Below are 24,301 nucleotides of genomic sequence, written 5' to 3'. Positions count from 1 at the left end.
AGAGCGCAGGCTCAGTAGTTGTGGTGCACGGACTTAGTTGCTCCGCAGCATGTGGGATCCTCCCGGACCAGGGCTCGAACCCGTGTCCCCTGCATAGGCAGGCGGATTTGTAGCCACTGCGCCACCAGGGAAGCCCCGCTTCACTTTTTATAGTAAGAAGAAAAGAGTGTGTAAAATTGTAAAATGAAAAAATAGCTAAATAAGCAAGGTATTTAGAAATCACAGAGTTGCTACTGAGGCAAGAGTAGGGAGTAAGTGGCATTGGGCAGGTGCCTGCAGCTTATATATGTAAGCCTGTAGAACTATATGAGGTTTTAAACTATGAAATATTATTTTGATAGAAATAACATGAACTTTTAAAAAAATTTAAACTCTGTATCATTACAGACTATTATTCTATGTTCACACTGTGAAAAGATAAAAAAGTTAGTTGCAAAAGAGAAACAAAAAAATTCCTTCTTTGAAAAAATGATACCTCTGAAAATTAATGAGTCAAAGAATATTTGTTAGGGAAATTAGAAAATATTAAGAACTGAATAATGAAATTACTACTTACAAAGCATGTGGGATGCAGGTAAAACATTCTCAGAGAGTATATTTAGCTAAGAAGGAAGACTGAAAATTAATTAGCTTTGTAAGCATCAAGATCAAAATTAGACAAAAAGAATAGGTAGCTTGAAGAAAGTAGAAGAGATAAAGATTTAAGAGCAGAAATTAATGAAATAAAAATGACTTACTAGCTGTTGACCTTGGGCAAGTTATCTAAGTTAAATAAACTCAGGCGGAGCCTGAATTTGAACACCAGCAGTTTAACTAAAAACTTTGCACTTCTAACCACCACATTATGCTCTTTTTATTTTTTAAATTAAATATTAAAAAATATAATACATGGGCATGGTTTGAAATTCAAATGATATATAGTGATAATTTGTTTGTCATTCTATCCTGTCTTCCTCTCTCAGCTCCACTTCTCAGAAGTGATCAGTTTCCTATGTATCCTTTCAAAACTGTTCCGTGCTTTTATAAGCATTTATGTATGTACCATCTAAGAACACAGAAGTTAGCATGTCATACATATTCTGTACCCTTCTTTTTTTCCCCTTATATATATGAGTTCATTTATTATCAGTATATAAGAGCTGTATCATTCTTGATAAGGACTGTTTACAGTAGACATGGTAAATTAAGTCATTTCTAATAAAAGCAGGAGCAAGTCAGTGAAGGTTATGACCATTAGTATACTATCATTTGACAGAGTTTTGGAGATTTTTAGCTAATATAATGATATACATAAGTAATTGATATGAATATTAGAATTAAAAATTTATTTGCAGATGTGACTATATTAAATTATTGAGTATCTATAAATATCTGTTCAAAAATCACTGGCTTTCACATTTTCCCAAGATTCTCTGGGTCAAAGTTACGCAGTCATTCTTTGCTTTAAGAATAAAGTCTTTATTTTTTCAAATTTTAAGTAGTCTCTCTTCTGGTAATGGAGTAAATATTGAACATATGTCAGGAGGATATTAGTCACCTTTGTGTTTAGCCTCTTCAAACTTAACAGTCATGCCAAATATTATATAGCTAAGTAAAATATCTTCTTTTCTGAAATTGGCACCATTCTAGAATAGTGGTTAACTTACCAAGATCATTGTAAGGCCTAACAACCTCAGAATCGGTGGTTAAGGATCCTGTAGAGTGACATTCATTTGGAGAAGCACTAGAAGATGTTAACATTTTGAGGAGTGGAAAACAGGATCATAAGAAATGGTGACAGAAAGGCAGAGACCTTTATTTTCTATTTATATAAAGTAATCTGTCTTAAATTTCATAGTGTTTGGTAGGCTCATTAAATTTTTTTTTTTTTTTTATGGCTGTGTTGGGTCTTCGTTTCTGTGCGAGGGCTTTCTCTAGTTGCGGCAAGTGGGGGCCACTCTTCATCGCGGTGCGCGGGCCTCTCACTATCGCGACCTCTCTTGTTGCGGAGCACAGGCTCCAGACGCGCAGGCTCAGTAGTTGTGGCTCACGGGCCTAGTTGCTCCATGGCATGTGGGATCTTCCCAGGCCAGGGCTTGAACCTGTGTCCCCTGCATTGGCAGGCGGACTCTCAACCACTGCGCCACCAGGGAAGCCCTCATTAAATTTTTAATAATTTAATTTTTAGTAATTTTATTACTTCAGGTTTTATAACAATTATTATACTCTCCTAAGCTTTAATAAACAAATAAGGTTTTTGGAGGAGGTCCTAATTTTTCAGTTGTTTAATTAATAAATGAGCTTATTGTATATTTTAAGAGGCTTAGTACCCCAAGCAGATAAATATTGCAAACATTGGATATTCAAATAAGGTATCTAATTTGAGGAAGCAGTGTCAATTATGTGTGAAAATAGGTATAAAATCAGACTTTCTGGGCTTCCCTGGTGGCGCAGTGGTTGAGAGTCCGCCTGCCGATGCAGGGGACACGGGTTCGTGCCCCGGTCCGGGAGGATCCCACATGCCGCGGAGTGGCTGGGCCCGTGAGCCATGGCCGCTGAGACTGCGCGTCCGTAGCCTGTGCTCCGCAACGGGAGAGGCCACAACAGTGAGAGGCCCGCGTACCGGAAAAAAAAAATCAGACTTTCTGACAATTGGTTTGTCAATATGGTATAAATTTCATCAAATGAAATTTATCATGAAGTCCTTTTTCCTCCTGTTCTTGCCCTAAAATTCTACTATATCAATAGCAGATACTTTGTAATTAGTATTGTATAATGTGACACTAAATTTATTAATATATTAAAAAAACGTGTGTTTTGTTTGAATTTCAGGTAATAGCCCTTCCCAATAATTTATATTTTGTTTAGTGTGCCACTTTTTGGAAGTGGTCACTGTCAATATCTTGCTATATAGTATGATGACCTTGGAGATTTAAAACCAAGTAAAAGTGTAAACAGCCTTTCTTATTTAGTTTTGAGTTTTAAATCCACTTTTATTCCAAATAGGAAAAGTCAAAAGTAGATTTACTGTGGAATATGAGTTATATAAAAGACATCTTGGGCCTCCCTGGTGGCGCAGTGGTTGAGAGTCCGCCTGCCGATGCAGGGGATACGGGTTCGTGCCCCGGTCTGGGAGGATCCCATATGCCGCGGAGCGGCTGGGCCCGTGAGCCATGGCTGCTGAGCCTGCGCATCCGGAGCCTGTGCTCCGCAACGGGAGAGGCCACAACAGTGAGAGGCCCGCGTACCACAAAAAAAAAAAAAAAAAAAAAAAAAAAAAAAAAAAAGACATCTTAACAGCTGACTTAGGGAAAACAGACTGGCCGATTCCATTTATGGAATTGTAACATAAAGTTCCATCAAACCGTTATCTTTAAAGGGGTTTTTATAATCTAATAGATATTCCTTGTAAACTTTATTAATGTGAACACATCTGCTTTTTAAAAAAAAAATCAGTGAGGGACTTCCCCAGTGGTCCAGTGGTAAAGAATCTGCCTTCCAATGCAGGGTTTGCAGGTTTGATCCCTGGTCGGGGAACTAAGATCCCACATGCCGCGGGGCAACTAGGCCCGCTCATCACAACTACTGAGCCCGCGCACCTCAACGAGAGAGCCTGTATGCCACAAACTACAGAGCCCACATGCTCTGGAGCCTGTGCACCACAACTAGAGAGAAGCCCGCATGCAGCAACTGAAGAGAAGCCCGAGCGCCGCAGCGAAGACCTGATGTAGCCAAAAAAATAAAGAAAATAAATAAATATTTGAGAAAAAATCAGTGAATTCCTAATGAAAATAGAAATTTTTTATTATTTATAGCTGAATTCTTTAGTATCAATCATTTAGAATTCTTTCAGATTCTTTTACTGTGTTCTTATTTACTGTCCCAGTAATCTATCATTCTCTTTAAAAGTAAAAAGTATTGGGACTTCCTTGGTGGTCCAGTGGGTAAGACTCTGTGCTCCCAATGCAGGGGGTCTGGGTTTGATTCCTGGTCGGGGAACTAGATCCCACAAGCATGCCGCAACTGAGAGTTCGCATGCCACAACTAAGACCTGGCACAGCCAAAATAAATAATAAATAAAATAAATAAATATAAAGAAAAAAGCATTTATTGACCCCTTCAGACAGAATGTCTGGTTTAAAAAAAAAAAAACTATCACAAATGTCTATTCATTGGACCTTCAATTGAGTTGTTTTGTTTTATTTTCCCAGCACGATTAATTTAAGAATGTGGCACTTTCTTTAGTGGTGACTTTGCTGCAAAGTTCTGAAATTTTCACTTGAAATTATTTTCAGAGCCAGTTTGAGGCACATAAGAAAATCAGTTAAATTATTTCATAGACACAGTTAGTGTTTTGTCTAGAAATAGATTGCAATTTGTCATTCACATATTCTGTAGACTTGAACTCTTCATGACTTGGACCTTTCCAAAAAGCAAGTTCAGTTTTGGAAGGTGAAGATATGACTTTGAGAACATCCAAAAGGATATGTCAGAGAGAGAGAGTCAAGAACATTTTGAACAATGTCAGTGTCATTGCTCTACAGCATTCCAAAATGACAGTTTGAAATATTAGGATATAAAAGTTTTGATATAAGTGACTAATTACTTTGTAGTCATACTGTATCTGACTTGTTAGATTCCCATGCTCTAGATTCTTTTATAAATAGGTACTTTAAAGGGATCTATTACAAAGTCAACATTTTGGGGGGGGGGTTTGTGACTGGATTTGTAAAATGTAGAATGGGATTATTGTTTTGTCATACATCTGAATTTAGTAGACGACTACTAGATAATGGTGATAATCTTTTTTCTGTTAGCGAAAGAGAGCATAGTTGATGCTTGAAAAACACAGGTTTGAGCTGCACGGGTCTGCTGATAGTCAAGATATTTTTCAGTAGTAAATACTGTACCACATAGTCCAAGGATGGTTGAATTAGGAGATGTGGAGGAACTGCGGATATGGAGGGCCCTGTATAAGTTATAGGTGGATTAACCTCTGCATTATTCAAGGGTCAACTGTATATATACTCATAAAAACTCACATTTTCTTCTCTCTCTTTTTTCTTTCTTTTAATTAATTTTATTTTTGGCTGCGTTGGGTCTTCATTGCTGTGTGCGGGCTTTCTCTAGTTGTGGTGAGCGGGGGCTACTCTTCGTTACGGTGCGTGGGCTTCTCATTGCGGTGGCTTCTCTTGTTGCAGAGCATGGGCCCTAGGCGCCATGGGCTCAGTAGTTGTAGCTTGCAGGCTCTAGGGCGGAGGCTCAGTAGTTGTGGCGCACGGGCTTAGTTGCTCCGTGGCATGTGGGATCTTCCTGGACCAGGGCTCAAACCCGTGTCCCCTGCATTGGCAGGCGGATTCTTAACCACTGCACCACCAGGGAAGTCCAAAACTCACATTTTATATAAAAAAAAGAATGTCTCTGTGTATAACTGAGTCACTTTGCTGTACAGCAGAGGTTGCCACAACATTGTAAATCAACTACACTTCAGTAAAACACAAAACAAAACAGAAACTCCCATTTTGTCTAAATTGATTTTGCTCTTATATAACAATAGTATATGTATTCAGGTTGCACTTTTATTTGCATTTAATAATTATTGATTAAAATTTATTTCTTTAATATTATTAGATTTCAAATGATTGAGGTAACTGTAAAAGTTTGTTTTATACCCTGTTGCTGATCAAATCATTTGTCTTCTCTATAGTTCCTTACAAATGTATGGAATCAGTGTTCCATTTGGATTGAACATCTGTGTCTTGTCTTAATAATAGAATAATTGGCATGAAGTCATCTAAAAGGACCAATTTACATGGTATAATTGGCAGAGAGCATGAACTTTGGATTAAACAGACCTAAGTTTTTAATCTTATTCTTGCTACTTACTAATGGTGTGACCTTGCGCAAGTTATTTAACTTTTCAGGCTCAGTTTCTTCATCTGAAAAAATGGAGACAATACCTACCCAACTAAATATTTTTAAAGCACCAATGCACAATAGCTTGTCATACATTTAATAATAAATGTTCATTTCTTTTCCTGCTTTTATCTTCATGTATTGGTAATTAGAGACTAAGTTAGTAAAATTAAAGAACTTTCTAAGCAGTCACCCTAAACATGATTCTAAGGTTTACTTTAGGATTAGTCTGCCATTTACTTTAGTAAATACTGTGTTCTCTCCATTGCCAGGAGGAGTATTTGAGAAAGGAAGGAATGATTTGAACATTGTCAGTAGCCAGCTGAATTAGTGTTTTAGGGACATACTTTTGATAACTTGTACTTAACATCTCCATGAAAATGTTTTCATTTATCTTCAATCACAGGTACAGGAACTTTAAAGATAGATTTTGTTGGAGAGCTGAATGATAAAATGAAAGGTTTCTATAGAAGTAAATATACTACCCCTTCTGGAGAGGTGCGCTATGCTGCTGTCACACAGTTTGAGGTATGGTATTCTTTAATATATTATGATTTTAAATTAGACATTCTGACAAAGGTCTAATTCTATTATTTGCGTGATTATTTGAGGCTTAGGTGCCTTTGGCCATAATTGTATTATTGATTTTGGAATTTTTATTTTATATTCAGCCAGTTATCTCTGTTATACAAGAGAGAGAATTAGGGGTGTGGGCTGGGGAATGATTTTATTTATAACAGTACCACTATTAATTTAGTAGGAAAAGCCACAGGTACAAAAAAAGGTACAAAGTATAAAAGCAATCCAGGTATTGAAATTTTGTTACCTGTATGTCTGTATATATAGTTATATATGGATATATATAGATATAGACCTATCTATTTAAATATAATTTTGTTACCTGTATGTGTGTGTGTATGAGTGTGAGTGTGATTCCAATGCTAATCTCTAGCCCTTTTGAGCACTTCTTCATCCTGGAATGGTTGGCTGGAGTGTGTCTCCAAATGATTTTTTTTTAAGAGAGGGTATGTGGGTGGTATACTTCCTGAGTCTTTGCATATCTGAAAATCTTTCATTTGCCTTTATACATGACCAGTTTTACTGAGTATGTAAGAGATTTGTTGGGGGGAAAAAGAAAAAAAGAGCAGCCCCTGACACCTAGAAGTTGTCCTAGCACTGAAAAGCTAGTCCATGTTATTTTCCTGTTGGACATAAACAGTATCATAGAATGCCAACCTCAGACAAGGTTACTCTGAGACCATGATAAAGTGAGACAAAACAAGGGCACTTCATAATTTCATCCAAGCATAGACAAAAACAGGTTCACTTTGTTAATCACAAAAGACAAACAACTCTCTCTCTTAGTTAAAATGAGTGACTGCTGCTTCTTTACCATTTGCAGTTTTAGGCTTGATGTAGTCTGCCCTCTCCATAGATAAATAACAGTTATTGAGATACCCACTCATAAAATTGCCTCCACTTTCTGACAGCACCCAACTTAGAATGAATCCTTTCTTCTTAAATCCTCCTCCAAATCCAAAATCACATAATTGTTTCTTTTTTAGACTCTTACTGAGATACCCCATGGTTTCTTTTGATGTGAGTTTTCCCTTGCTACAGTGAGTAATAAGCCCAACTTCTTCAGTGATAAGAGTGGTACAATTGGCTTACAGTTTTTCTCTTTCAAAGGTGCATAAATATTGTTCTAAAGTCTTTCACGTCTCATTTTGTCGAGGGGGAGGAGTCAGACTAGAATGTTTCTTCTCCCTTTGTAGGGTAACACATTTTAAAATTTTGTTTTACTTTCTTCCTGATTGCTTGTTAAATTATTTCTTTGTACGTAAAAATTAAAAATTTTCACCAGGTGTTCACTTTTCATTAACTTTTAATAATTAGTGAACCCTATTGATGTTATATTCAGAGCTTTCTTTAGTGTAGCAGTATTTTCTTCTATTGCATCTTCATCATGGTTTCTGTTCTGATCTCTTCTTCAGGAACATCATTTAATAATAGATTTAGCTCTAGTGTCTATCCCCCAAATGTACCTTAGATTGCTTTTATCACTTTGTCCTTTGGATATTTTGGAAACTTCAATCTTACTATCTATGTCATTCATTTAATTTCCTCTAATATAAATACATTTATTTACTGCTGTTGCTCCTAATTTGAATTTTTCTGTGCATTTCTTTCTTTACACTCTACTTACTTTTCCAAATGTCTTATTTATTCTTTTTTTAAACATCTTTAGTCTTATTTATTCTTTAGTAGAATTCATAATTTATTTAGTTTCTTTGAGAGTGCAATCAGCCATCTAATGTTTTTCCTTGGAGAAATCCTTTTTCAGAAGTATGTGCCTCCTCTACCTTTGCATATTTTGTTACTTCTTTTTAAGATACAGAATCTTGTCAATGGTTCTATTTCTATTTTATTAAAGATTTTTTCTTTTATAACTGATATTCTACTGCACCACTAATCTTATTTTGCTTTAACAAGTTTGCTCTTTTTTATTTTTAAAGAAAGAATGAGATCTCTTTCAAAAGGTAGGTCAAATGGTGACAGTTTTATGTGTTGTATATGGAAGTGCCATTAAACAAATGACCTGTTTGGAACTGATACAGCCTCTGTCTCTTTTCCTGTTGCTACCATTCCAGATAAAGAACAAAGCACATCAGAAATTCTGGAGATATTTTTATTTTTATTTTGAAATCAAAGCCAGAGAGGCAACCAGTCATATTTTCCCATCGTTGAATCCTTACAGCAGTATACTGTTAACCTTCCTGTGCTCAGTGTTGTGTTGACATTATAGATAAAACCATTTGCCTTTAATTTGAAATATTAAAATGTTTTAATAAAAACAAAAATATAATTGTCAGTTATTCTAATACTATAAATTGTTAAGCTGTATAGCAGATCTAGTTCCTAGTTTGTTTAATAAAAACAAAAATATAATTGTCGGGCTTCCCTGGTGGCGCAGTGGTTGAGAGTCCGCCTGCCGATGCAGGGGACACGGGTTCGTGCCCCGATCCCGGAAGATCCCACATGCCACGGAGCGGCTGGGCCCGCAAGCCATGGCCGCGGAGCCTGTGTGTGTCCGGAGCCTGTGCTCCACAACGGGAGAGGCCACAGCAGTGAGAGGCCCACGTACAGAAAAAAAAAAAAAAATATATATATATATATATATAATTGTCAGTTATTCTAATACTATAAATTGTTAAGCTCTATAGCAGACCTAGTTCCTGGATAATTGCTGATGTGGCAATGATAGTAAACCTTGTGTTTTCTTTGTAGTCAGTGCCTAGCTTGTTACCTGGCACTGAGTAGAAAATAAATATTTGAAAAAGTGAATGAACAAATGATAGAAAGAAAAATGTCTGTTATTTCATGAAATATTCTGGTAGGTTAATTCTGTGATATTTTATATTTCATATTCTTTTCTTAAGGCTACTGATGCCCGGAGAGCTTTTCCTTGCTGGGATGAGCCTGCCATCAAAGCAACTTTTGATATCTCATTGGTTGTTCCTAAAGACAGAGTAGCTTTATCAAACATGGTATGTTTGTGTTTGTGAGTATGTTCATATTTTGAATAAGCATTTAGCATATTTAGTTTGCTGATTAGATGGGATAGCATGAAACCACCCAGCACAATGCTTGACACATAATTGGAGCACAAATGTTAGTTTTCTTAATTTCTGAAAAGGCTTCTTTTTCTTTATTGCCTTATATGGGGAGTTTCCCCCCTCCTGGAAGAAATTCTTTATAAACTATATTAACAAGATCATCTAATTCCTTCAATTTGGAAATCTGAATAAGAAATGAGTTTAATAAATATTACCTGAAAGAAAAAAAATCTGATATTCTTATTAAATGCCAAAAGATATAGCCACATAATGAAGTGTATTTAGGTTTTTGGCTGATTGTATTCTTGGAATATGCTCCCTCCACTGATGTCGTTGATCCTCATTCATAATAGAGTAAGCATTCACTACTTGAAGTGTATTGTCTAAGACTGCCTTACTTAAGACATAGAGTAGCCTGTGGCTTATAATAGGAATCTAGGGAACTTGGAAATGCCTGCTGCACCTGAAAATAACTGGCTTTTGCCTCCTTTATTGGTGGAGAGAATTCCATAGATTCTCTTCTCAAGTATTCTCAGAGAGGAAGCTAATATATTACACTGAAATGTTCATTTACAATTTAGTATGAATGAATTTATCAGATCAATTCTTGAATAAGTCTTACGTGGAAGAAAGAATAGAGAGACCTTGAGGAAACTGAGAGCCTGAATAGGAAAAAGAGGGAGAACACCAGAGGGAAATTAGGGGACTCCAAAGGTAAAGTGGAGGTTTTGTGACAAATTTGTTTAGAGCCAGCCTTGGTACAGAGAATGCTCTAAATCTAGAAATCTGTGCCCTTTGAAATGTCTGATTCCACAATTACATTTTATTTTCATTAATATTTGTTGTCTCCTATCCTTCATTCACTTGAAAAGTATTGAGGTCTTAAAATATCCCAGTATCTGGCATATTAATAGGTATTCAAGAAAAGTTGCTTCTTTTTTCTTACAAATCCTTGGAAGTTTTAACACTTTAGGCTCCAGTTTCTTAGTGTGAATACTTTATCAGGTGACTTTCCTTCTTAATAGGAAAGATCTTGACAGCATAATAGCACTGGATGAATTAGGATAGAGAAGTAAGCAGTGCTGGAAAGGGGGAAGAAAAGGCCCCAAAGCCTAGAGTTTTTGGCTAGTGTTTGCTCTAAGGTATTTAATGTAAATCTGTTAAATTTTCCTTTTTTTTAATTTTTTTTTAAAGAATGTAATTGATCGGAAACCATATCCTGATGATGAAAATGTAGTGGAAGTGAAGTTTGCTCGCACACCTGTCATGTCTACGTATCTGGTGGCATTTGTTGTGGGTGAATATGACTTTGTAGAAACAAGGTCAAAAGATGGTGTGTGTGTCCGTGTTTACACCCCTGTTGGCAAAGCAGAGCAAGGAAAATTTGCGTTAGAGGTAAATGTACTTGAAGAGGATTGTTCCAACAGTCCATAACTCCAGGTTGGGGAATTTACATTTCTGATCAATTATTAGTACAATTATTTATAATTTAATCTGAAATTTCATGTACTACTTTGGTTTTACTTTTAATAGAATCTGGGAACTAGCAACTTTGGTGTTTTATTAACATTTTACAAGATAATGATTAAGAAAATATTAGAGTAGAATTTATTTACCCAGAGAGTGGGTGGGAAAATATGTAATTATACTTTTCATACTGAATTATAAATGGATTAAAGTTTGGCTGACATACAAAGCTTAGGGCTAAAGCACACTTTGGAGGTGGGGCTCCCCAGGGTTGGTTTCTAGTAACTTGAGATATTTGGCTTGCAACAGGATTCCTTTGTGGATTTCTATATGAATGACAGTAAGATTTATCAGATGGTTCTTTTGTCTATACTTTTATAGGTTGCTGCTAAAACTCTGCCTTTTTATAAGGACTACTTCAATGTTCCTTATCCTCTACCTAAAATTGATCTCATTGCTATTGCAGACTTTGCAGCTGGTAAAGTAAATTTCATTTTATTGATGAATTGTAATAACTTTTTTTGAATTCTATGATTTTTCAAGAAGAAATATATATAAATATCAATAAATGTTTATATTTATTTTATGAAGGTGCCATGGAGAACTGGGGCCTTGTTACTTATAGGTATGTTAATGATGTATTACCCTGCCTTATCTTTTTAAAATCACTGATTTCATGAGAGCTTCACTCCTAAGTACAGTTCAGTAGCTTCTGCTTTATAACCTGTCATAAATTTTCCTACCTCCCCCCACTTCCTTGAACATTTCAAGAATTCAGATGATCACCCTCTGGTGCTACTATCTGAGAGTATAAGATTTTAAAGTGAGCATCTGGCATTAGTAGCATTTGTAGATGTATTTTTGGCTGAGTTTCTCATTTCAGTGCCTTCTCGTCCTTCTAGTAGTTACATAGTTATATATCCAGCTTGAAGAACTTTCCCTGATTTAATATCGTCTGGCCAGATTTTTACATGTCTGTCACCACAATACAAACATGTAGGTTGTATAATTTTAAAAGCAGTGTCTGTAAACAAGTTTCTGTCTTCTACTTTCACTTGCCTTCTTCAGTGAGCTAAGTTTTGGACAGCCTGCTCAGTGTTCTTTTTAGGACTGTGGAATGCATCTTCCCCCCACTTTCTGCTCCCCTTCTTTTAATGGAAGGACTGTCTTCTCTGTCTGTCTAGCACAATAATCCCTAATCCTTTAGACAAAGTTTTTCTGAAATTCAGGCAGCTGTCCTATAAACAAACTGATAATTAAACTTGTGTCACATCTTTGATCTTCTGTTATGAATTCTATTGGAGTGGTGTCTTTAATCTTCCCAGAACTTTTTCTATCCTGTGTACTCTGAGGAAATGTTTTCTTGACATCTTTAAAGCCTAACTTGACCAACTTATTTACTGTTTGAATCTCCCTCCCCCATTTCTGCATGCCTGCTTTGATTGTAATACTTAAAAAAAAATTTTTTTTTTTAAACACAGGGAGACTGCATTGCTTATTGATCCAAAAAACTCCTGTTCTTCATCACGCCAGTGGGTTGCCCTGGTTGTGGGACATGAGCTCGCCCATCAATGGTTTGGAAATCTTGTTACTATGGTATTTAATATTTTTAAGTGCTCAAATATATTTATTTTTTTCCTGCTGCACCTTTTTTTTGTCTACATAGTATTTCAGGTTTGGCTGGAATGTTGTACCAAAAAAGTAGTTTTTTGATTGAAAAACTTTATTTTAAAAGGTCCACTTTGAAAAGTGTTTATCAGAATATTCTTGTTGATTAAAAGCATGTAGATAATCTTTATTCAACAGAAAATACTTCCTAAACTGTTCTAAATACTGCCTGCAAGCGGGGGATGTCATGATACTAATTTGGGTGAAAGGAAGAGATTTCACTTAGGTAGAGAGATTCCATGCAGTGAGATTCAGACTAACAGTAGTTTCTTGTGTTCTATATATTATGTAGTCACTAGCTGTAAAGTAACCTGATAAATGACAAACTATCCTTGATTAGGTTGAAATGTTTTTAAGGGTCATTTTCTTCATTGCCTGAAATTTTAAGTTGAAATTTGACAGAAATGAAGGCAAAGAAACAACAGAATAACCGTGAAGTATATTAAAATTTCCAACTGTCCTATTGAAGTTCTTGTTTATTATAATGTTTGCAGTGAATGATCTCTGTCCTCTAGTCTTGACCTTTCCCTTACTCTGAATAAGTACTATCTATAGCAGCCAACTGTGTTAGAGCTTGGGAGCCCAGCGTTTAATAAGTGAACTAGAAGTGCCTCTGCAAAGAAAGAACTGGAGATTCTGGAGCCAGCCAAATTTCCTGATGGCATTTTAGGCTGCCAAAGAGCAGAGCCCAATTTGGATATTAGTTGAGTCCACATGTCACAAAAATAAGCAAGAAAGGAAAACATTTAGCAACTCTTACATATTTGAAAGAGTTTCTAAAGAAAGTCAGCCCTTGAAAGTAAATCCTTTCCTTTTTGCTTTGGATGTTTAAAATTTTGCTTAGGGGTAAAAAAAAATTTTTGAAATATAATTTTATGCGGAAGTAAGTATACTAGTACCTGTATTCAATATGTCAGAAACATTCTTTTCTCCTAATGCAGCAAGTTTGTTGCTGCCAAACAATTTTTTTGCTCAGTGTTGAGCAGACTTTATTTTTTATGATTTTATTTTTAAACTTCCAGTAATAAATTTTAGTAGGGGAAATGTGTGCATTCTCATTTTGCTTTTAAACAACTTTTTACTGGATTGGAGCAATTTCTAGTTATTAGATGTCACTTGTTTCATTAACCAAAATTCAAAGGCTTAGAGATAGTTGGAAAATTACTAGGTTTGTACCAGCTTATCCCAGTGGAGGCTTTTGGTTAAATAAGTGCACAAAGCATATAGACAGATAACCATTTATCAGTTGATATTGAAAATATTTGATCTTTTCAGAATTTTAAAATGCCCTTTTGTTTTTCACCATTGCATTAGTCCTTTGTCCTGAATTCATATAGTATTGCTTTCTTTTCATAAGAGATTTAATCAACTTTAATGAAAATTAGATTGAAATCTCTTTCTAAAAAGTTGATTTCTTTTTCAAAAAGTTGATTTTGTCTGTGACCCATTATATTCTTTGTCCACTCCACTGTTAATTCTTACTAACAGATGAGAATTTTATATTTCATAAATGTTTAAACACCAATTCATTACTGAACTACTTACTGCCATGACATTTGTTAATTTCACATAATTCTTACATAAGCAGTACTGCTTTTCTGTTTATCTAGAAAGTTTAACTTTTCAATCAACAGTGATTTTTCCCTGTCATTATGGAAATAGTTTCCAGTTTTCCTTGTTTGGTCCTGATAAGCTTTCTGTTTTTTTTAAGAGAACTGTTTATTAAACTAAGTTTTATATGACAATGTAGGCTCTTGCCTGTATTTATGTGCTCTTTTTCCCTTTTCCATATTTAGGGTGTTTTTCATCCTCCTTCTTCCTCCTTTTCTACCTTCAGTACCAGATAGTTACTTAGCAGTGGTGATAATGCTAGTGTCACCAGGTTGGCCTTTCTTGGCATTTCTTTTGTTCAGGGATGTGAGTTATTTACTAAATGTTTTGAAATGAATTTCAGTTCATTAAGAGCTTTAGAGTATAGTGGAAGGGACATATGAGTTTTTTAAATTAGTGGAGTGACAAGCATCTTGTTTTCTTTATATATTTCCATCTTTTGTCTTTAGGAATGGTGGACTCATCTTTGGTTAAATGAAGGCTTCGCATCATGGATTGAATATCTGTGTGTAGACCACTGCTTCCCAGAGTATGATATCTGGACTCAGTTTGTTTCTGCTGATTACACACGTGCCCAGGAGCTTGATGCCTTAGATAACAGCCATCCTATTGAAGTGAGACATAATTTTCAGTCATTGGCCTTTGCTCTCACTTTCAGTAAAATATATAATTTGTTTATAGAGATACTTAGGACTCTGAAAAGAAAATTGCATGGGTGATGTCATGTACTTTTGTAGTTTATATTTCCATTCTTGAAATTCTAGCACGACTAAGGTCTAATTGTGTTTCTTCTTAAACATCTGTGATCTGTGTAGAAGCAAGTGCTCAGTACCTGTAAGCATTCACTAAATAGATGTTTATTGAATAGTGTGGGGGAACCATAGCTGCTGGGTAGTATGATTCTGTTGTTTCAGAGAAAATTCTGAACATGCTCTTTATTGTTGTCATTGTCTGTTTTTATATAAATAGTTTAATTCTTTTGACTTAGCCTGTCCTTACTTCAGCTAGTTTATCTGTATAAATTTTGCCTCTAAAGAGCTAGACTTAGAGTCTGCTTTGACATATTTCACCAGGGTCCTGTGTAACTGTGAGCCATGACGATTAGTGCAAGAAGTCAAATGTTTTTCATCTCTCCCTTCCTTACCCTCACTTCCCTACGCTCAAAGAGAGCAGTAGTGACTTGCCTCCCAGCAAAGCAGTGCCAAGATTGGAACCCAGGTCCTAAGAGATGATGGGGATTGTGTTATATATTCTATTTTATTAGTATTAGTTATTAAACCCTTTTAAACAATTATACATTATGAGTCACCTAAAGGGAAAAAGTATCTTATGATTTAGAAGGGTTTTCCTAGAAAGCTTTTTATGTAATTCAGTATTACAGGCTGTCTGCTTCCTGTCATAACCTTAAATCACACTGTCTGCTAGGTCAGTGTGGGCCATCCTTCTGAAGTTGATGAGATATTTGACGCTATATCATATAGCAAAGGTGCATCTGTCATCCGAATGCTACATGACTACATTGGGGATAAGGTAAAAAAGCAATTTAAAACATCTTCCGTTCTTTTATGGTGAAACCGTAGAGTTTTGCATGAAAAAAAAAGTTTGATTTTATTTAGGTTAAGTTCCTAAGTAATTTTTCTAGAATTTATAAGGATAGTACTCTGGCTTGTCTTTATTTCTTTTTATGCTGACTATTTTGGTCTCTCAGATGAATGATGTTGCAAATATGTTTTGGGGGTTGGTGGAAGTCTGGTATAAAACTTAAAAGCAAAACTAGAAGGCAAAGAGTATGCATTTTTAAACAGAAGGTAGTAGACATTAGGGGGATACATGTGTTTTAGTAAATCTAACAGTCAAGTAATTTGAGTAAATTAGTTTTTGAGTACTATACACTCAAAATATACTATAATTCTGAGTTCTGACTCTCCTGGATGTTAAAAATTGTGTTTTCTCAGGACTTTAAGAAAGGAATGAACATGTATTTAACCAAGTTTCAACAAAAGAATGCTGCCACAGGTAATCTTTAATAGCTTGATATAGAAATGGAGAGAAAGTGTTGGCATACTATCCAGAGTGTGACATTTTATTTTTCCTAAATACTTAATTTTCCATGTGCTGGATAGGAAATAGAGTCGACTTATTTGAAGATGTGTTACATCATGGATCAACAGCATGAATCAGGACCTATTATCCTTTTGGTCATCCTCCAGTAGTCTGCTTTCCACAGCTCAATGTTTTGCCACTTTAAAGAGTCTGAAAAGTTCTGTTTACTTTACCAGAGCTTGTTTTTTTTGATGATTTGTGGATTTTGTTGCCCTTCGTTGACCATTGGCCATTAAAATAGCTGCAAATTAACCATTTGTAGGAGTGAACTTGTGGAACTACAGATTTTCAATGAAGTAAATTCTTAAGATTTTAGATATTAGAGTCAAAAGGAAGAATAAAGGTGTAATAGTTGATTGAATATGAAGCTGAGTTCCTTAGTGAACAAAAATAGTTTAAAAAACAAGATTTGTGTAATGTCATTAGTATAGGTCTGGGGTGGGGCCCGAGAGTCTGCATTTCTAACAGACTCCCAGGTGAAGCCAGTGCTACTAGTTCATGGGCCGTACTTTAGTTTACCAAAGTATAACTGGTACAGGGTGTACCATGTAACTTTTTTTGGTTTGTTTTTGTTACTTATGAAAGACAATTGGCAGTTCAAATACATTCCCGTTAATCATCCATGGTTTTTATCCTCTTGTAGGAGTTGTAGTGCTCTCTGTCTACTGTCTCCGCCCCGCCCTTAATTTATGCCTTCTTGATCTCTCCCCTGGAATTCACTACTAATTTACTACTTGCCTTGTCCCACTCTCTTCAGTTTCATCTCTCACTCTGAGGCTAGCTAGGGTTATCTTTCTAAAGTGAATATCTAATTACATCACCCTACTGATTAAAAACACTTGAGATGCCACATTCCTTTCACGATAAAGTCTATACTTCTTTGTAAGCCATACAGTCTTGAACAGTTCTTCCTTCCTACTTTTTTAGCCTCATGGCCTGTTACTCCCACACATGCACCTCTGTCTTCAGCTTATTGAACATATTGCCGTTACTGACATTTTCTGTCATTTCTTATACTTTCCTCTTTTTTTTTTTTTTGGCCGTGCTGCACAGCTTATGGGATCTTAGTTCCCTGACCAGGGATCGAACCCGGGCCCATGGCAGTGAAAGCTCAGAAGCCTAACCACTGGACCGCCAGCGAATTCCTTTTTATTTTCCTCTTTGTACCTTTATTTTGTCTACCTGGAATGCCCTTTTTCCCCCTGTCTAATGAACAACTCCTCTTCAAGTGCAGACCAAAAGTTTACCTCTTGTGAAGCCTTTATTCTTTGGATTTTTCTTTCTCTGTTCTTGCCCCTGTTACAGCATGTACCACATTGTATTGTTGTTTTGCTTATTCTACCACCAGAGTTGTCTGACCATATGGGTCAAAAACAGCATCAGCATTGAGTATTTTTTAACTTCTGTTAATTGAATGGGTATAATAGTTTTAAGTTTGTGAATGTTTAGTAGTGACCTTGAATATGTTTCCATTTGTTTGTTTCTGTTTCTTCTTGTTTGAACTCACCTGTTTGTCTTTTGTTTATAACTTGTAATTTTTTAATAAATTGGAACAATTAAGAACATCTTAGACTATAAGACAATAGAGTTCACTTAATGGGAAGGCAAGGAGAACGTTAATTTGGCCCACTGTTCCTGAACCTGAAAGAACCACAAAATTGGTCAGTGTTGCAGTGTCAAGAGTTATATAAAATTTCTGGTTTGTTTAGGAAAATAAAAATGGAAACATTTTAAATTTTCATTGTTTGTATTTATCTTCTAGAGGATCTCTGGGAAAGTTTAGAAAATGCCAGTGGTAAACCTATAGCCGCTGTGATGAATACCTGGACCAAACAAATGGGATTCCCTCTCATTTACGTGGAAGCAGAGCAGGTAAACTTATAAAAAGTCCTTCAGTTTTTCTCATATTGTATTAAATGAAATTCAGTCAGTGTTATCAAATTTGCTTTTCTGTCCTTTAAGTATTCTAGGTAAGATTTAAGCCAGCCCTTATACTTTTTGCGGTACGCGGGCCTCTCACTGCTGTGGCCTCTCCCGTTGCGGAGCACAGGCTCCGGACGTGCAGGCTCAGCAGCCATGGCTCACGGGCCTATCCGCTCCGCGGCATGCGGGATCCTCCCGGACCGGGGCACGAACCCGTGTCCCCTGCATCGGCAGGCAGACTCTCAACCACTGCGCCACCAGGGAAGCCCTAAAATTAGTTTTTAATGTTGGATGGCATTGTGATTTTGATTAGAATTGCATTCATATTAGTTGAACTGTTATCTGAATTCAGACAGGTGTAGTTCAAAATGAATTGTCCTCCAACAGTACTGAGAATTACACATCAACCTATAATGCATACCAGAAAGTTTGTCTTAACTTAGTTTAATTGTATGAAACTATGAAATCATTCTCTTAAATTTCTTTGCCATGGTTTTATAAGCTGCATAGGGAATTAATTCCATTCTTTTTTAGGGAGGAGGATTCATAGCTCTGTTTTAGGTATGTGTTTGTCCTTGTGGTTCTGCATTGTCCATGAAGCTAATATTTTACAAAGGCTCAATGTGGCAATCTTAAATAAAGTATACACATTGGAGAACCTCTCAGTTAGATTGGCTGCAAGCATTTGAAAAGGCAATTTAGGGAACACAATTAATCATATTTGGTGAGAAAGGATATCTAAAACTTTAGTGAGCTATCATTGTGGCCATTCTGTTTCTTTCTAGTTTATCAGAAGTGAGGACACTAATACCCCACTTCCTCCCAACGTTATTGTGACTCAGCGAACTTTTCCATCAAGCTACTTTCAAGATCTTACTTTTTCTGCATTTTTTTGGTCTCCAAGCACAGCCAAACGAATCCTCCATTTTACATTATAATAAAAAGCCTGTCTATGACTCAGTTCTTTTACAAATAGGAGAACTCTGCAACATTGTATCTTGATAATGATCTGTATCTCACTTTATATTCCCTAAATTTAAATATTTTTGCTTTGTTTCTGAATCAATTTAAAAGTCACCTAATAACTTTTTCAAGGAAATCTATGTGATACATAATTAATCAGTGATGTAGTATCAGTATTTAAGTTCATTAGTAGTTTCTTTATGGCATCAAAGTGGCCATTGCTTCCTCACTCAAATTTTTTAGTTTTTCATTTCTGTCTCTTGCAGTCAGTTTATCCCTTTATAAAGGTCATTGACCCAATTTAGTGTTTGATTTAAGTGATCTTAAAATTGTTGTATCTTGCGTTATTTAAAATGTCTAGGGCATAGTAACAAATGATAACTAAAACAAAAGATTGCATATTGTTGAAGTATTTTTTAAAAAATATGTACTTGCCTTTGTTGCTTCTGGCTTTTTAGTTTTTTGCAGTACCTCCCCCCGACTTTTTTTTGTGTTTCATTGCAAAGCTCATCCTTTGAAACAAGGTGTGTGCTGCTTTCATGTTTGTCAGTTGTTCTAAAAATGACTTTGGATTCTGAATTCAGAATTTGAATTCTGAATATTGAGTCCACATGCTAATTTAATGTTGCCACTTTTTGGAAGTAGAAAAGGCTGAAGACATAACCTTCCTCCATAAAGGTTAACTATGTATCCTTTTTGAAAACTTTAACACTTTGAAGTTCTTATCTGGATATCTCGTCTCATGAGCAATATTTCATAGCACCTGGCCTTTAATTTTTAGAGTATTGTTATTTTGAGGCCTTAATAAGAAATAGTGACTTTTCTACCATTCTGTAGTATCATGCTCTTTATCACCATTGCATTTTGTATATTCAGGAGCCATTTGGCTATATGGTTTCACCTCTACTTTGTCACAGAGATGTCGTCCCCTCCAAAAAAAAAAGTGTTGTTGCTACTACGGCCTTTGTTTTGTTTTGTTTCTTTAGATAGAAGATGACAGACTACTGAGGTTGTCCCAAAGGAAGTTCTGTGCCAGTGGACCATATGTTGGTAAGCAAATGGCTATGAGTGGGAGCTGATCAGTGAGTTTGGATACCATACCATAGTGTTCCAACTAATAAGAAATAATTATCCATTTAAAATATTTTTAATAGAATTAAACAGAAACAAGGTAATGGTAATAGAATAAAAACGAAATCTAGGAAGTCAAAACAGGAGATTCATGGGGTATTTGTAGTATTGTCATATTCGTAGATTTTTGAAAGTCCATGTCTCTGTGTGTTATTGGGGGCTGTAATGAATGAAGAAGTATAGGAACACTCAAGAAGTGATGTCTCTAACCTTAATCCCTAAAAGAAGACTTGGTATGCATTTGTGTACTAAGTCTTATGCACTTGCGTACTAAGTACATTTGGTATACTTATGTACCAAGTGTATACATTGTGGCTAATTTTTTTTTTTTTAATTCTTGGCCGTAGTAAGTAACTAAGCAAATAAATAAAACCCAATGATTATTTAGATTTATTATGTACCAGTCATTGTGCTAAGCACTATAACTGACCCTTATTTTATACTCTCAGCAACCCTCTTAGGTAGGTCATATTATTTCTGTTTACAAATAGGGAAGCTGAGGCATAGCTAAGTAAGTTAAATTGTGCAAGATAACCTATATAATAAGTCAAAGAGTAGGAATTCAAACAAAATAGTTGGATTATATAAGTTTATAATCCTTAAGTTTAAGTTTATTATACCCTTAACTATCACTCAACTCTGCTTTTTCAAATATTTCTACATGACATTAGACTTTTTTTTGTTTGTTTAATTATTTTCGGCTGTGTTGGGTCTTCGTTGCTGCACATGGGCTTTCTCTAGTTGTGGCGAGCGGGGGCTACTCTTCGTTGCAGTGCATGGACTTCTCACTGCAGTGGCTTCTCTTGTTGCAGAGCACAGGCTCTAGGCGTGTGGTCTTCAGTAGATGTGGCACTTGGGCTCAGTAGTTGTGGCTTGCGGGCTGTAGAGTGCAGGCTCAGTGGTTGTGGCGCACGGGCTTAGTTGCTCCACGGCGTGTGGGATCTTCCTGAACCAGGGCTCAAACCAGTGTCCCCTGCATTGTCAGGTGGATTCTTAACCACTGCACCACCAGGGAAGCCCAACAATAGACTCTTTTACCCAGGGAATTAAAGATGAATTGAAAAATCAAGAAGTAAACTGTTTTTCTGCACCTTTCTCACTTCCTTTAAAATAGTCGTTCCCAACAGGGGGAAGGGTATATCAGAATCACCAATGCCTTTTCATGTTCCACCCACCAAATGATGATGCATTCTACTAGGTTTAAGAGGTACAGCCTTCAACCCTTAGTCTTCCTTAGCATTGAGAGTTACTCTTAATAAATATGTCTGACAAGTGAGGTGACATGTTTATTATCTAAATAAATAGTGTCACAGTTGCTGTTTTCTGCACATATCTGCAATCTGCATTGTAGAACTGACAGGTTTTGCAGGTCTTTCCTATACTCTGTGACCACTATAGGCATTATTAAAACCTGAATTATCCCAGTGTCAGGAGGGAATTTTCATTTGTGGTTTAGCCTGATAGCATAAAGCTATATAATTTATTAAGATAGTTTCATTAATGTAGTGGGCAATGACTCTCTTTTGTTTGGCATCTTAATGCAAAATCTATTTTGCTGTATAATACCTAAGAGAGTGTATGTATTTGCCTTACAAAAGCTTTGGCTTTTAGATGTGACTCCTCAGTGTTCGAATCCAGCAGCTCCCAAGGTGTATCCTGTCTGTCGCAGAAATAGAATCAGCTCTTCAGTTTCTCAGCAGTGTACATACCTGTTAAGAATTGCACCTTAGAATTTGTTTTTAAGTGCTATGTGAGAGCTTTAACCCACTCGAAATGTCTTTTATTAGTAAAATCATTATCTCTTTTGCTCTGAAAAGGGAAAACAACAATTAAATTTAAATTGTTGTATTTGTAATTCTACAAGTAAACACAGTGCTCTCTTTTTTATAGGCTATTTTGATTTCATTAGTAAATTCTTCCTTATTATTATTCAGGTTACCTGGAAGAGTTCATGTACCATTAAAAATGAGCTATTGGCTTAACAATTGGGTTCAAACCCATGCATGGGACACCAGTCCTCTCTCTCTACCTTACCTTCTGTTTCTCCCAGTGAGAAATTATTTTTCAAGTTTCCTCTTTGTTCTTCTCTTGCTTAAGGAGAAGACTGTCCCCAGTGGATGGTTCCTATCACAATCTCTACTAGTGAAGATTCCAGCCATGCCAAAATGAAGATTCTCATGGACAAGCCAGAGATGAATGTAGTTTTAAAAGATGTCAAACCAGACCAATGGGTGAAGGTGAGTCCAGAAATGACATGGCCATTTTTATCTTACCTAAATTGATTTATTTCTTTCATTTCCTTTATGCATTTTATGGCTGGCTCTAAATTCTACTGCTTCATTTTGGACTAGGACTTGAAAAGAAAAAACTTTTCTGAACTTTCTTGTGTGAAATTTAGGGCCAACTTTCAAATAGTATTGTCTAGATATTTGCCTTTATGTCAGGTAAGGGAGTGGTCAATAAGCAGTTACAAAGGGATAGGACTAAACAGGAAAAAACTAGTAGTCTATGTATAAAGTCACATTAACCAAAACATTTGTAGTCTTGCAACTTCAAACTGCCCTGTCATTGTAATGACACGTTAACTTCAATGATGTGTTGTCATTGTGCATGTACAACTATAATCAAGTGAGATCAGACATATAATAATCAGTGTGTCACTGAAATGTGAAATTCCTTTTAGCTGGTGTTTTAAAACCATTTCACAACAATAAGAGTCAGTAAATATTATTTTTCATTATTCTGTACTCTACCTTTCATAATGAGAATATCTATTACAAACTTTTCTCCCAATTATAGGTTCCTAATAGGAATTATACATTGTCTCAGGCTTTTGTGCTTGCAGAACTATTTCTCCCTCTGTTTTAATTTTTTAAATATATTTTTATAATATACCCAGTGGAATACTATATTACCATTTGAAATTACAATCTGGAACATATGTAGCAATATGAAATTTTTCTTATAAGAAAAAACACTATGATTGTAATTAGGTAAATAAAGGTGTTATTCCTATAGTAAAAGATAAAGGGAATCAATAAAATAATTACTGTATTAGAAATGTGAAGTGACTTAAATATATATAAATAGTAAAATATTTATATCCTTTAAAAAATTAATTTATTTTATTTTTGGCTGTGTTGGGTCTTCGTTGCTGTGCGTGGGCTTTCTTTAGTTGCGGCGAGTGAGGGCTACTCTTCGTTGCACTGTGTGGGCTGCTCATTGCGGTGGCTTCCTTTGTTGTGGAGCAGGGGCTCTAGGCACGGGCTTTAGTAGTTGTGTCACGCGGGCTCAGTAGCTGTGGCTCACAGGCTCTAGAGTGCAGGCTCAGTAGTTGTGGCGCACAGGCTTAGTTGCTCTGCGGCATGTGGGATCTTCCCGGACCAGGGCTCGAACCCGTGTCCCCTGCATTGGCAGGCGGATTCTTAACCACTGCGCCACCAGGGAAGCCCAGAATATTTATACCTTTTTTTTTTTTTTTTGCGGTACGCGGGCCTCTCACTGCTGTAGCCTCTCCCGTTGCGGAGCACAGGCTCCGGAGGCGCAGGCTTAGCAGCCATGGCTCACGGGCCCAGATGTTCCGCGGCATGGGGGATCCTCCCGGACCGGGGCACGAACCCGTGTCCCCTGCATCGGCAGGCAGACTCCCAACCACTGTGCCACCAGGGAAGCCCTTTTTTTTAAATATATATATTTATATCTTATACTGTCATTTTATCATTAAAATATTTTGCATATAAATATTATCAAAATATTTTTGACTGTTGGTCAATAGCCTATAGAAAATAATGATAGTCAATGATTACCTCACTCCAAAAATCATATGAAATTTCCTTTTAACTCCATGTAATTCTTTAAAATCTAGGACCTAACAGTTGTTATTCTGCTGATGCTCTGGTCTCATTAGATCAGTATTTGTAAAG

The 24,301-nt window shown here is 36.2% G+C and overlaps 1 protein-coding gene across 1 annotated transcript in view; it reads left to right on the top strand.

The window, feature by feature from the left end:
• The window catches only part of NPEPPS (aminopeptidase puromycin sensitive), an 87,182-nt gene that overhangs the window by 47,892 nt on the left and 14,989 nt on the right, over positions 1-24,301 (top strand). Inside the window, exons 4-15 of the mRNA XM_079726131.1 lie at positions 6,302-6,423; positions 9,336-9,443; positions 10,707-10,907; positions 11,361-11,457; positions 11,571-11,604; positions 12,461-12,575; positions 14,708-14,872; positions 15,684-15,788; positions 16,214-16,274; positions 18,124-18,233; positions 20,234-20,297; positions 22,476-22,615. Coding sequence (XP_079582257.1) covers positions 6,302-6,423; positions 9,336-9,443; positions 10,707-10,907; positions 11,361-11,457; positions 11,571-11,604; positions 12,461-12,575; positions 14,708-14,872; positions 15,684-15,788; positions 16,214-16,274; positions 18,124-18,233; positions 20,234-20,297; positions 22,476-22,615 — 1,322 coding nt within the window. The remainder of the gene's footprint in view (positions 1-6,301; positions 6,424-9,335; positions 9,444-10,706; positions 10,908-11,360; positions 11,458-11,570; positions 11,605-12,460; positions 12,576-14,707; positions 14,873-15,683; positions 15,789-16,213; positions 16,275-18,123; positions 18,234-20,233; positions 20,298-22,475; positions 22,616-24,301) is intronic.

Source organism: Hyperoodon ampullatus, assembly GCF_949752795.1.
Source record: "Hyperoodon ampullatus genome assembly, chromosome: 19".
In the NCBI taxonomy this organism is placed as follows: domain Eukaryota; kingdom Metazoa; phylum Chordata; class Mammalia; order Artiodactyla; family Ziphiidae; genus Hyperoodon; species Hyperoodon ampullatus.
The sequence above is the reverse complement of the archived record's forward strand: the minus strand, read 5'-3'. Positions and strand labels throughout refer to the sequence as shown.